This window comes from Pseudopipra pipra, chromosome Z (assembly GCF_036250125.1).
Source record: "Pseudopipra pipra isolate bDixPip1 chromosome Z, bDixPip1.hap1, whole genome shotgun sequence".
NCBI lineage: Eukaryota > Metazoa > Chordata > Aves > Passeriformes > Pipridae > Pseudopipra > Pseudopipra pipra.
The window spans coordinates 10,870,307-10,883,713 of NC_087581.1; the positions used below are offsets into that span (position 1 = coordinate 10,870,307).

At 42.0% G+C, this 13,407-nt stretch overlaps 1 protein-coding gene across 4 annotated transcripts in view; it reads right to left on the bottom strand.

Annotated features, from left to right (window-relative positions):
• The window catches only part of NPR3 (natriuretic peptide receptor 3), a 49,971-nt gene extending 47,704 nt beyond the window's left edge, over positions 1-2,267 (bottom strand). For 3 of the 4 annotated variants that reach the window (XR_010426799.1, XR_010426800.1, XM_064642223.1), the window contains exon 1: positions 1,262-2,266. Coding sequence is in view for 2 of the 4 variants with exons in the window: in XM_064642223.1 (XP_064498293.1) it covers positions 1,262-1,967 (706 nt within the window). In the remaining 2 variants the exon portion in view is untranslated. Of the gene's footprint in view, positions 1-1,261 lie in introns of all 4 variants that reach the window. The other variant, XM_064642224.1, reaches the window with a different exon arrangement.
• Between the last annotated feature and the right edge of the window lie 11,140 nt (positions 2,268-13,407).

Genomic DNA, 13,407 nt, shown 5'->3' on the forward strand with positions numbered 1-13,407 from the left:
CCTGCTCTAAGTATACTGCTATGCTCCTCTCAGCATCAGGAAAGCTACACACACAGACACATGACAAGCATCTTTCCCCATACAGCAATTTCTTCAGCACTGACACACTTCTCTATCTCCATTCATTGTATTTCCCTGAATCATACTTACAAGGAAAGCTCTATTTTAAGCACCTAGTGAATAGAATAGCGAATAGAGAATTAAATAGCCATATGCTGTTAGACCTCAGCTATCTCACACACACTCCTGCACGGTTAAGGATTTCACAGCAGCGCAACATTAGCAGTGCAAGGCTGCTCCATCCACAGCCTACAGCGCCAGAACAGTTATACAAAGGGCTTTGCACATCTATGGCTCTTTTGGAAGATATTGAAGTACTTAACTTTATCATGTGGTCCACTCCCAGAATACATCTTTTCTTTTGCAATAACTTACTGGGGAAGCCTGTGTCTGGTAAAACCCTCTAACAGAAAACATCTTTCTCATAAGCCCATATACCCACACATTGCTTGGCAAGATCTCACTTTAAAATACACCTAAAATACAAAACTGCACGTTTTGAAGCACTTTGTTTTAGTGTTTCATGATGCAAAGTCAGTTCATCCAGCCCAGGGGTGACTGTCCAAGACGTTTTACAAGCCATTTATCTCCACGCTGTTTTGCTAACAGTTGGTGGCAAATAACGCAGTACGCGCTCAAGCGATTCCCACGCACCCATCCCCTGAAATGACCCCCTCATCTAAACGCATTTGTTATTTATAAAGTACTCGAAGGGGCGTCCAGTGGCAGGAGTGTGAAAATAGCTCCCGCTACATGACACAGTGGGGTGAGAAGAAAACATCTTTGCTTAGTCTTTGAACTTACAGAGTCACTGCAGAAATGTCACAGAATAAGCAACACATTTGCAACCCTGTAGATTTGGGCAATTTTGAGTAAACCAGACCGTCAGCAGAAAGCAGATTTCCTACTATGCCACAAAACTCTCCTATCGCGATCCCCGAGGGCAAGCCGCCCTCTCCGCCGTTAGGAGGCAAAGCTCTAATGAACCTCTGCGGGCAGAGCTCTCACTCCGGGCTGCTAGTTGTCATCTGCCGGGGGATGCCCGACCCGGGGATGCCGCCACAGCACCGCAACGAGTTTCCCCAGAGGCGCGGAAGGACCATGACTCCCCCCATCCCGCAGGTCCTTCCTCCCCGGGGGTTCCCACCGCCTCAGCCTTAACCGAGGAGCCAAGCCGGGCGCTTCGCCAACACTCACTCACCCCTCTCGCCGGTCTGGAGAGCGCGGACGACGTCGTCGAGGTCGAGGTGGCGGCTGGTCTCGTCGAAGCTGTGCACGGCCATGTGGAAGGCTTCCTCCTGGAAGACCACATGGACGCCCTCCATGGCGAAGTAGCAGCTGCGCTCGGGGTTGCTGTCGCTGTAGAGCAGCGTGGCCCGGTTCCACTGGTGGTGGCGGAAGAGGGCCAGCAGCATCTCGCCCATCTTGGCGTAGGCGGGGGCCACGCGGGTGAGGTGCGAGTACTCGCCGGCCTTGGCGCCGAAGCCCGCGGCCAGCGCGCCCGCCGACAGCATCGGCACGTCCCAGTGCGCCGCCAGCCGCGCCACGGGCGCCGCCGCGTACTCGCACACGGGCCCCAGCAGCAGGTCGGGGCGGCGGCGCTGCAGGGCCACCATGTCCACCAGGCTGAACAGGGCGCGGTTGCCGCACGCCGAGTCCTCGTAGGTGAGCTGGAAGGAGTAGCCGGGCGGCAGACCCGCGCCGCTCTCCCGCAGGCTCCGCACCGCGTACTCGATGGCCGGGCGCACCCGCCCCAGCGAGAAGAGGTAGGCGTCGTCCTGCGGCAGCAGCACCAGCACCCGGATCAGCTTCTCCTCCTCCTCCTCCTCCGCGCCCGCGGAGCCGCCGCCCAGCGCCGCCCGCGCCGCCAGGACGCAGCAGAGGCTGCCGAGCAGCCAGGGCGGCATCGCGCCCGCCCCCCCCAGAGACGCCCGAGCTCCGGCAAACTTTTCGCCCCCCACTTCCCCCGCCCGCCTCGAAAATTGTTCGGTCGTGCTTTATTTCTCAGGTGTTTGGCGGACTCACAACCTGGCCCCCCCACCCCTTTCCCCGCCTGCGGGTCACGGACGGAGCATCCCGGCTGTGCTTTTCTCGTTCTCTTAGAGATAGACGACTACTACTATGATTGCTCGCCCTCCGCCGGATCTCCCCGCGGGGCTGCCGGGCTGCGCCCTCCGCGCTTAAGTAGCGCGGGAGCGGCGGCGGCGTCTCCGCACACCCAGCGCGGCGCGGCCGGGTTTGTGCGCAGGGAGGAGCCGGACCGGGCGCTCCCTCCCGCCCGCCCCCTCTCTTCGGCGGCCCCCCCGCTCTGCACACCTCCGCGGGCGGGCGGGGGGGTGTCCTTATCGCACGCATCTGACACTGATGTGTGTGTAATTCGTGTACCTTCCTGCTTGGCTCCCTGCACCCCCTGCCAAGCGAGTCCCCTGCAACTGGAGCCGGGGAGTAAAAGGATCCCGTTGCACTTTCATAGTTTTTTGGGGTTGCTCCAGCCTGCTTAAGCTGCATAAGAAAAGCACTTGAGCCACCCCGAGGGCTCAGGGGTCGGTGCGCCGCAGGACTGGGGCATTTGGGGAAGGAGGGGTTGCGGCATGAGCACCAGGGGTTGCTGATGGGCTCTGAAGCAAGGCACCAGCCTGAAGGGCTCATCAGCAAGGCACAGGCACGGCTGTCCTGCTCCCATCTTCTCGCCTAGAAAGATGTCCGTGCACGGCATAACCCTATGAGGAAGTTGGCACTGGATATGTGACCCCTGCCTGTGTCCCTCTGGGGTCTTTCAGAGACCCCTGCACCAAGAAGGTCCAGATGCCATTTTTTGTCACTTCCCGCTGTGTCTGAGAGACACAATTTCATGCCCCAAGCAGCAGAGGTTACCTCCAGTGAAGGAGACAAGTCCTGTTCTGAGATTATTTTCTTGTGAAAAAAAGAACTTTTTGAATTCTTTTGACAACACTGCCAGGTCAGAAGGGCATCCCTGTTCAGCTCTACTCACTGACCATAAAGCTGCTGTGCTTAAGATTTGGTTAGCGTCCATTTAAAATGGGCATGCCTTTTCTGGAATAAAGTAATGTGAAATGTGCAGAATGCTTTGTGAAAGAGGCTTTGGAATACCTGATCCTTTTTGACAGCAAAATCCTGAAGGATGGCTCTCTGTGGAGTTTTCTGTGCCCTGTGACAGCACATATCCTCGAAGCCAGGAGCAGGGCTGCATGGTTTGATGTTTTATGGTTATTCAGACAGTGCCAGGTTTGCATTCGAAAGGTGAGCGAACTGCTTCTGGCTTTACAGAAGGGGTTTGTGTAGTTCAGCACAGAGGTCGTTGTCAGGGCAGTATGTGTAAACTTAACTTTTGTTGCTGCCTTCACTCTGCAAGCTATGAATGGGAAACCTGCACTCCTGGGATGACCATCTGCTCACCTTTAAGATGCCTCTATTAAATAAAGAAAAGCTGGAAGTGCTTTTGCAATTACAACCGAGAAGTGAAAACAGCAGATAACACGATGTACAGAAATAATCATTGGCATTTATCAAACAAGGCTCGGTAAAATAAAGAAGCTCAGAAATTCAAAGATGGGTAGTGTCTCTGAAAAATGTGCCTCTCATAGTTTTATTTGATTACTGAATCAAACTTCAGAGTGTTCTTGAAGATTACATAAACATCCACCCTGGTGAAGCTGGTTTTGTGTGTTCCTGTGCTGTAAGTTATGTCAGGCATTTTTTGTTGTAAATGACTCCGTATAACATAGCAGAGATTAAGCAGAATGTTACAATATACAACATGCCAGCCATCTTCACCACAAAGCTTACAAAAACATTTTCTTAAGACACATTTTGAAATGCTGACCTTTGTAGTCATTGCTTTATGGTGACCCTACAGATGTGTTTACAACACCGAAATCTGGTCAGATCTCTCTTGATTTCCTCCTTCCCCCACCAGAATATCTTTTTTCATTTTACATGTGAGCTCCATACTCTCCTAGCTGTCTTATTTGAGCATAAGCTGTGTAAACACAACGGAAGAGATAGTAAGCCCATAAATCACAGGGCTGCTCTCCCTTCACACGAGCTGCTCCTTGTGAGGTAAAGTACTGCTGGGAATGAAGAAGAGTGGGAGAAGCAGGGCTAGTATGAGGTAAAAAAAAAAGAAACAAAAGGCATCTAGCCAGTACTGTGTAGCAGTACTAGCATCAAAGTCCAATTTCAGTGCTTTCATAAAAACATTTGGCCCACAGTATGTGGTTCTTACTTACCTGAGGAATTGCATTCAATGTTAGGGGAGTCACAGTGTTTCTGTGTGCTCAAAATGCCATGAACATTTCTGTTGTTCCACTTTACCCTAAGAGGTTTTATAAGGAAGAATCCCAGCCTGTGACTGATTTATTTTTCTGAGCCAGGAAGTTATGCATGAGAATTTACTTGTTAATCTCCAATCGAAATGTCACTTAATCTGCCTCATCGTTAGTTCACTTACAGTATTTTCCATAGTTATAAATTCAACATTTCTCCACAGACATTATTTTTTTCAGCTACATAAATGCTTTTTAATAGGAACAAATCCTGCAGTTGTGGATTTGTAGCAGGCAGAATGCCCATGGATTTCAGTGAGAACAGAGATTTCAGGCTGGTCCTTTAGGACTAAAGTAATTTCAGACACGGGCTATTTTCCCCCCAGAAATAACTTAAGCACAAGTCAAGAATCACTTGACTCACTCCAACTAGTGTTAGCAGCAGCCTGAGCTGCCGATGCACATTTGAATTTTTTTCACAGATGGGTTCACTGAAAACACAGTCCCACCTACAGGCTGAAAAGATGAAATACTTCAATATCATCTGTACTGCAAACACACCCTGCCACTCAGACTTGCAAAGTCTTTCCCTGTTTTTCAAGAATATTATTATCTTTTTATTTTAAGGAATCTATGCTCTTCTTGAACATATCTATGGGATTTGTAAATGCAACATGATGTATCTTGTGTTTCTTTTTGTGTTCTGTGACCCTACCTTCATATACTTAGGTTATGTAAAAATCAACACTGTTTTCAGGTGAAAATACTGCAACATGAAAACTCAAGATGAGCCAATCTGATGCTAAAAAACAAATAAATGGAAAGGGGACATATTTACTCATTTTCCTTTTAAGTGACACAAACTTCTGTGGAGATATGTATGTAAGAACAACAAGATCACAGAACTACACACAAAACTTGAGCATACACATATATATAGAATAATTGCACTTCACTGTTCTTGCTGTCTTAACAGCTTCCACTTCACAGCACCAAGTATGGTAAAGACAGACAGGTGGATGTCATTTTTATTTTACAAATGGGAAAACCAGGAGATGGTAGGATGAAAAGACTGCCCCCCACTCCTTTCTCTTCCATAAATAATTAAAATTAAAGTTCTTGTCGTGACAGTTTAAGGAGGAATAATACTTCTTGTCTGCTGCCTGCCACCGCAGACAACATACAACATGGGCAAAAGACAGCTTTATGCACAGCAAATGTTATTTGCATTAGTCATTTGTGTTTTACAGCACATGCATGGCTCCACTGAAGCCTGTGGAAGAACATACCGATCACAACTGGACATCAAAACCTTCAAGATTTTATTTCTAAGATTTTATTTTTATTTCTAAGAAGAAAGATGTTCTTGTAATTGTTTTCACTTTAAACAAAGTATCACCACATTTCCTCTGCTTTTGCAAGTATTTTAAGTCATGAGAGCAATACTGAGAATGCAACTCTTGCATCCTTTTTAACAGTGTAACTTTATAAAAACCTTGGCTCATACTGCCTGTCTGCAAAATTTACTTTCCTCTTCTGCCTATACTACGTCACAAAATATTCACTTTGTTTAGGCAACCAATTTCTGTAATTTTGGATAATATCTGGGTATAGAACAGACTGTTATGCTAACTAAATTAAATTAGGAGGATAAATCATCTTGGTTTGGATCCAAGCATTGCTGTGATTTTCACTTGTTTTTCATTTCCATGTCTTAGATAGTTCAGCCTTGGATAGTTACTGCAGTGCATGGGACAATGGCCACCTTGTTCCTCACATACATCTGTCTCCATCAAACAACTATATCATAGTTTGAGATAAATAGCAAGTGGTGAAATACAAATGTCTGCTGTGCCTTACCAACATTATGGCACTTCTGTCCAGTGGACCCAAAAGGCTTTGGAGAGCAAAGAACATTTCTGCTTGAGATTAAGTAACTCTGCAGTAGGTACCCACATTGCTTGTAAAAGAAATGTTAGAAATTGGTGTTCCTCAAAAACAGGTAGGAGCAGACATCCCAGATCCACTGACAACCAAGGAACTGGATTGTTGTTATGTTGTGTGTAAACTCAAAACAGGAACTATCCCAAAGTGCTACTTTCACATGTATTCCCATATAAATGAAACAGAATTCTCACAATATAAAGAAACCAGACATCTATGCTTTGTCTGGATATTCAGCTCTACAGGCAGTGTCAGTTTACATAGTAATATCATCCCAGGAACTGATTGATCTCTAAGAATATTCTGAGGGGAAACATGAGTTATTTTTTAAGCCAGATCAGTTTTTTGATAAGGTTTGCAGTTGTGTTGGCATGGCAGAGGAAGAGATCTGAAAGGAGAGCAGAAAGATGCCAGAGACAAGAGGCAGGAACTCCTTAGAATAGAAATTAGTGCTGAAATCTCTGGCTGTCTTTTCTCTTGCATGTTAGTTGATGATTAAAATATGGGGAATGCATGGAAAAAAACATTTTTAGTAGTGTTGACAGATCTTATTCCAATTAGTTGATTTAAAAAATATTTTAAATATTTAATTCAATAAAAATATGTGCTTCAGGAGTTCTGTCATTTCCAGTTTATTAAAGCACTAATGCGATTAAAAAAGTGAATGTATGGACTTAGTGGAATACACATTTGTCACTTGTCATCACATCATTGGAATGGGAACAAATAAGATTACTGAGTGAGAAGGACAAAAGCTCCAGGAACAGATGGGTGGATGGAGGAAGACAAAGCACAGAGCAAAGAGTGGGATGCCAGTAGTCTATAAAGGGTTATACAGCAAAGCAAGTCAAAAGAGGAGATCTTACTCTTAATGAGGAACTGGCTATTTCACACAACAGTTAATGTCATTTAATTAGGCCAAGATGGATAAGGGCTCAGCAAACAAAATGGACAGAGGTTCACAGGTTCTAGTTCCTGATAAAAGGCAGGCACTCAGCAGTGATCACTTCTTCAGGCTGCCAGAAGCAGAGGCAGAGGAAATAGAGGTGTCCTCATGCTTTATGCAAAGACAGAAAGGCCTTTTGGAAGTGTGGCTTCTATTTGCACACTGACAACAGAGACCTCTAGGAAGTGATATCTTTATGTGCAGTTTGTCATGTATTTCTTAAGAGCCTGCTTGTTCTTTCTTTTAGATGTGTATTTTGCTTTTGCTGACAGGGTGTTTTTGTCACATACATACACACAAAAACCTGCTTGATAATATTTAACTCATTCTCCTATATGTGCACTTATAGTCTAAGGTCAAAAGAACAGAAACACTGCTTACATTTATAAAAAAAAATAAATCCTAATGTATTTTGCTGCCAAAACATACAGAAAGAGCAAACATATGCAGTTGTGGAAATGTTAGCAGGAATTAGACACCTTTTTGAAGAAGTAAGTAATTTTAAACTTCTTTTTTCCTCTCAGATTTTCCCAACAGTTTTCACATAGGAAAACAAGGACAGAAAATACCAGGTTCTAATTATTTTTGTTTTCAACACTAATTGTTCCACTGTTCTTTTAATACCAGACAGATCTTTTTAGGCAGATGACTTTGGCCAACTTGTTTCTCTCAAAGGCAATCGAGAGCTGGTGCAATGTAGGGCAGAGCAGAGTAAGACCCCAATATAATTTGTAGCTGAAGTGGGACTGTTGGGTTCTTGTGCACAACTGTTCTTGCCAAAATCAATTGTACTGCTGTGAGTAAAAAAAAGAGGCCAAAAAAATGGCTTCAAGTCATGCCCATTCTGGCAGTAGCTGATGTAAAAGAAGGGGCTTTGGGAATGGGTCTCCAGCCCCTAGCTGGCTGTCTGGCTGGGTTTTGCTGCCAGACTTTACTGCCCTTCCAGATATGTCAGAACAACTGCACGTGTAATTGCTACTTACCCTCATTCTGTCAGTATGATTTGAGTGTAAAAGGTGTTTCTGCTAAACTAGGTCATTGACAGAACCGAGCTAGGGAGTGGCTCCACATGAAGAAATGCCAAGAGCCTGGAGGGGGTGATAATCTTTAGTGCAGAAAACAGCTCCAGGTGAGTTGCAGCAACAAGATGGCAGGTGACCTAGATGATAAAATACACCCCCCCCCCCCCCATATATATAGGTGTATATGTGTAGAAAATATTTGGGTTTTACCATCTTTCCTTCTCTTGTGGTTATCCCTTACTGCCTACATTGAGTGGTGCCATTGTTTAAAGGGGTGATTGACCCTATGATGTTTGTGAAGGAAAGCTTTATGTACACAGCCTAGCAGCACAGGCAATGCACAATGAGCAATGCAGTACTTTTCAGGTATGAGAGAATCAGAAGAAGACAAAGCCATAATCATGACAAACTAATGGGGAGACATCAGGGAGACATGAGAGCAGTGAGAAGTGCAGCCAGTTGTGATAATAATCACTTTATGGAGGCAAAAAGGTCTGCATTAATATAGATTGCATTCGTTACTGAACACTTGCATGACTAGATGAAACTGTGTTAAACCAGAGGGATATTTCAAGCTGATTATATCCTATATTTTGTTCTCGTCCAAAAAGTCACTAGCTGTATGAGGGAGGACGGAGCACATGTTTTAAAAATCTGTGACCAACAAACTGGAGAGGTAGTTTGAAGTCAAAGAAGCAATTTGGTACTTTTCCAAAAGTGCTTTTCCCTTCAGGAAAGCATACAGAAAAACAGTACAGAATGGAGCTGCTCATCCTAATGATCCACAAACTGAAGAAGAGTGAGCGATACAATGCTGTTATACTAACTGAAGTGCTCTGCCTCAGCTCTGAGCAATAGTTTCTCTGCTCTGCAGGAGTACTACATTTTAAGTATTATTGTTTTGAGAGAATCACAGACAAACTGGAGAGTTCAGAACGGAAGAACCAGCATCTGAAAGCATGTCCCCCTGAGACAGCTTCAAATGTTAAGTTTGCTTAGTACAGAAAAGAGAAGACTGAAAAGACATATTGTTGTCCTTCCATATGAAGCAGATGTTTTAAAGATAGTGATCAGTTGGGTTTTTTTCTGTTCCATGCTATTGCAAAGACATCCCATCCCATTCGACTAGGTAAACTGCAAATAAATAAAGCTTTGTGTGTCCCCTGGGAATACCTTTTTCCTCTGATCAGCACCTAACAGTGGAGTCCCTCAGGAATCCATCTTCCAGCAGCCACTGCTAACTAGGAGTTTTCTGTCCTTACTCCCTGTAGTTATAAAACTTTGAAACAATTTAGCAGTTTAGTATAATTTTTAGTAATATTCCAAATACTTCCAAGTGAAAAGGACACAAAGGAAAAAGCCTTTATATAACTTGTCACAAGAGCTTTGACAAAATTCACAGTTAAGATGTCCCTCTTTTCATCAGCTTTCATGTGTTTCTTTATTTGAAACAATGTTACTGGACTGTGTCCATGGAGCATCGTTAAAAAGGGATGTTAAGGAGATGATCACCAGAACATCTGAGTCATAGCTGAAAAGAGAAACTGAGAACAGACTTTTCAAATAAAATAAGTTTCACTGGAAATGTGTGAAATTAGATTGTAATGTCAATGAAAAATATGGTCAAAGGAAACAAAATCCTAGAAAACAACTTCCATGTAGTCTGTCATTTCCCCTCAAAATTATCAGCTGGAGCATTAGCAGAAGAAGCTGATGCAAGAATTTTTTTGTCCTTTCTCCTGTATTTGGAGATCATTCCCAGTGCTATGGAGTAGTGATGGAGAATGCTTGGAATAAGAAATTGAATCCGGAACATTGAAGGTTATGGACTGTACCAAAGAAATGACTAGGAAATGCATTTCTTGCCTCTAGTTACGCTATGTAAAAAAAATCTCCATGTGCCATGTCATGCCATGACAGATGAAGGAGCAGTTCAATCTCAGTATTGTGCAAATCACTACTTTTCATGTAAGAGTATCAGGAGGGTTCTCTGACCACGATAATTTTATTTTTTTTTGGTGTTAATTATTTTCAGTTTCATAAACTGTGAAATTTAATTGTATTGGTATTATGTAAGTATATCCATTGTCTGCTGTTATAGGCACAGAGAATACTATTCTGAGGGAAAAATATCAGAGGTATCTATAAGGAAAAAAGGGAATTCCATTATTACAAAAATATCTGACAAAACCCACACTCTTAGACTTTGAATTCTGAAATACACACTAAAATGAATGATGATACTTCTTTGTTAGGAAAAAGATTAACAAAAAAGTGGTTTGTATTCTGGAAAATTCCATATATGGGCAAAAAAGTTTTATGTAGTACAATAGCTTGGTGATGCTCAGTTATAGTAAAAGCTAGTGTAAATTTAGTTACGAAATTCAAGGAGGTGTCCAAGATCCAGAAGTTTGGCAAAAAATGTATCAATGTGATATTTAACATTAGTTTGTTGTAGTAGTTTAAGTTATGATTAATGACAGTCAAAGACATGTGATTTTCATTTTTTTTTTTTTTTAGTTTATCACTCCTCCTCCTCAGTATGTGAAATCACTAACATTTTATTTCCCTTTTTAAATGACTGGTGCCTCACTGTTTTATCTTAAGCAAAGAACAGGAAATGGAAGGCAGGAGCTCTGGATCCACATCTCACAGCCCAGTCACAAGACTGAGAGTGGAGACCAGAGTGGGAGTCACAACTGCAGACAGCACATCTTTTTCTGAGACCAATATCCAAAAAAGGTCTTAAATGAAAAACAAACAATAGTTTCAAGTTTTGAAGTGCAAATCTTTCTGGAAAATTGGAGTAATCTGCTATAATACTGTGAAGCAGGGGTAGTTTATCCTGAAGGCAAAAGTTTAGAAAAGTATCTTAATCTTAGGTACATTAATAATGTATATAATTAATGTACATTAATGTATAATTAATAATGGATTAATAATGTGCCCCTCCAACTGACATGTATGAACTCTATGAAAAGAACACAGGAAGATCTGAGTTAATTGAATGTATCCACACCTACTACTTTTCATGATGTGAGACAACAAAATATTATTGACTCAGCTAATAAGTATGCTAGAACATTTTAGCGAAGTGTATTAGGGGTAATATTGACAAGCAGGGAAATGAGACATGAGTTATAATTGATATGTTTGTTACGAAGAAGCAGAAAGCCAAATTTAATTTTATTGGAGGAAGGGCGGGGAGAGGAGGGGAAATCACCCAGCATGTCACTTCTTTGAAAGGCCCAAGGATTCCTAGTATAAGTCTGCTGCTTATCTGATGAGAAGGAGTGAACCCTGGTTCAAAGTTCCACCCAGAATTTTTAACCTCTCATCCCAGCATCTCTAATAGCAATGAAACTGGGTGTCTCCTACATTTGACAAATACAAACTTTATTGTGTTTTACTCAAAAACCCTGCCTGGTAGTGGAGAACAAACTGACCCGTAGTAATTTGAATGCATTATCTGCACTGCTGCAGGTATGAAGGTGGTAAGAGGGGCAAGTGAAGAGGACCTGCACCCCAGGGAACACAGGTGGGACGAGGCTGTCTGTGAAGTGCACTTCTACAGTCTACAAAAGGTCAGCGGGATTTCTGCAATCAGTGAGGGTTTTCTCCCTAGCAAGCATGAGCATGCAGCTCTTTTGAAAAAGAAAAAAAAAGCGCCTTATATTTGGTAAACCTCTTGGTAGCATGAAGACTGAGGGACTATATACAGCAGAGACTGTACACAAAGCCATCATGGATATGGAAAAATAAAAACTTGTCTCCTTCTTTGAGTGAAATATCAATTTTTTTTGTCCTCCTAAAAATATAACTATTTTCTTTTAATAATGAGGCCCCAAAAGTTGAAAATATATCAAAAGTCACAACTTAGATTCAGTTTTCCTAGCATGTTCCAGTTTGAACCAGGACTTCCGTTGTTTCCACGAGTATTTAAATTTAATGTCAACTTAATTTTTTTATTTAACTTTACACATTTTTCAATTTCTGAATGTACATGTCTAAGATTGCTAAACTGGAATTCTAAGAAGTCTAATGCTTTGTTGTATCAGCCAAGGTGAAATTAATACAACAGGAAACTGCACAAAGATACTTCAATTCTCACACCTGAGATTGCCATATTTGTATGATTTTGTAATGGGAGCTGATAACCATTTGCTTGAAGTGGGCTTATGGAAATCCACTCAACCCTGAATTCAAATGGTATATTTTGAGCCCTGTATATAAATGGGTGGTGTTCATACAGTTTGATTTTCAAATTAGATGTGAGTTTGAGAAGTTAGTATATACTCCACAGTCAACAGTAGATAGATTTATATCTGTGATTAAATAGATTTAATGTACTCAAATACAAACAAATCCAGACACTTTACAGAAATTTCAGTGCTGTATCACAAGTCAGATGGTTTCCCTAGAGCAGCTGGTGCAAATAAATGGTGTAAACATATTACAGATTGTGAAATACTTTTCTTAAAATATCATCTCTTTCTCCTTCCTCGGTTCCATGTATGCTCATTTACCTTTTGTTTCACACTTTTTTTTACTGTCTTCTCTTTTCAAAACTTCTCATTAGCTTTTTTTATATATTTCTTTACTTATATTTTCATTTATTATTTTAAATTTTTATTTGCATTTTGATTTCATTTTCATTTTTACTTTTCCTAAATGAAATATAAGCCAAATGGCTCTGCAATTCCAATCGGAATTTCTGACCACATTTTTCCCAACAAACTTCACATGAAACAGCAACATCTATTCATTCACTTGCTGATAATCATTAAAGCATACTGAAATCAATTTATACTATTAAACTATGGTTGAGTTCAGTCACATATCTTTAAATACACTGCTTAAGAGTGAAGCCAATGAAGAGCTGTGAGCAGGGTCTTTCTCAGAATGTGTCTTATTAGTTCACCATGTTTCGCTACTGCCATCTTCTGGCACAAGGGATAGTTCTACAGTTTCTCAATTGCTTTTGAAATACTTAATCGTTTTTTCTCTTTAGCAGTATCAGCATAGTTTTTTGTTCATTTTGGCCTTAGATAATTTATCTCTAATTTTGCAATGTCCTTTTAGCCACCTGTAATTCATCCACCCCAAAAAGATTGGAGATATTGCAAACATAAAAATTAGTATTATAGAA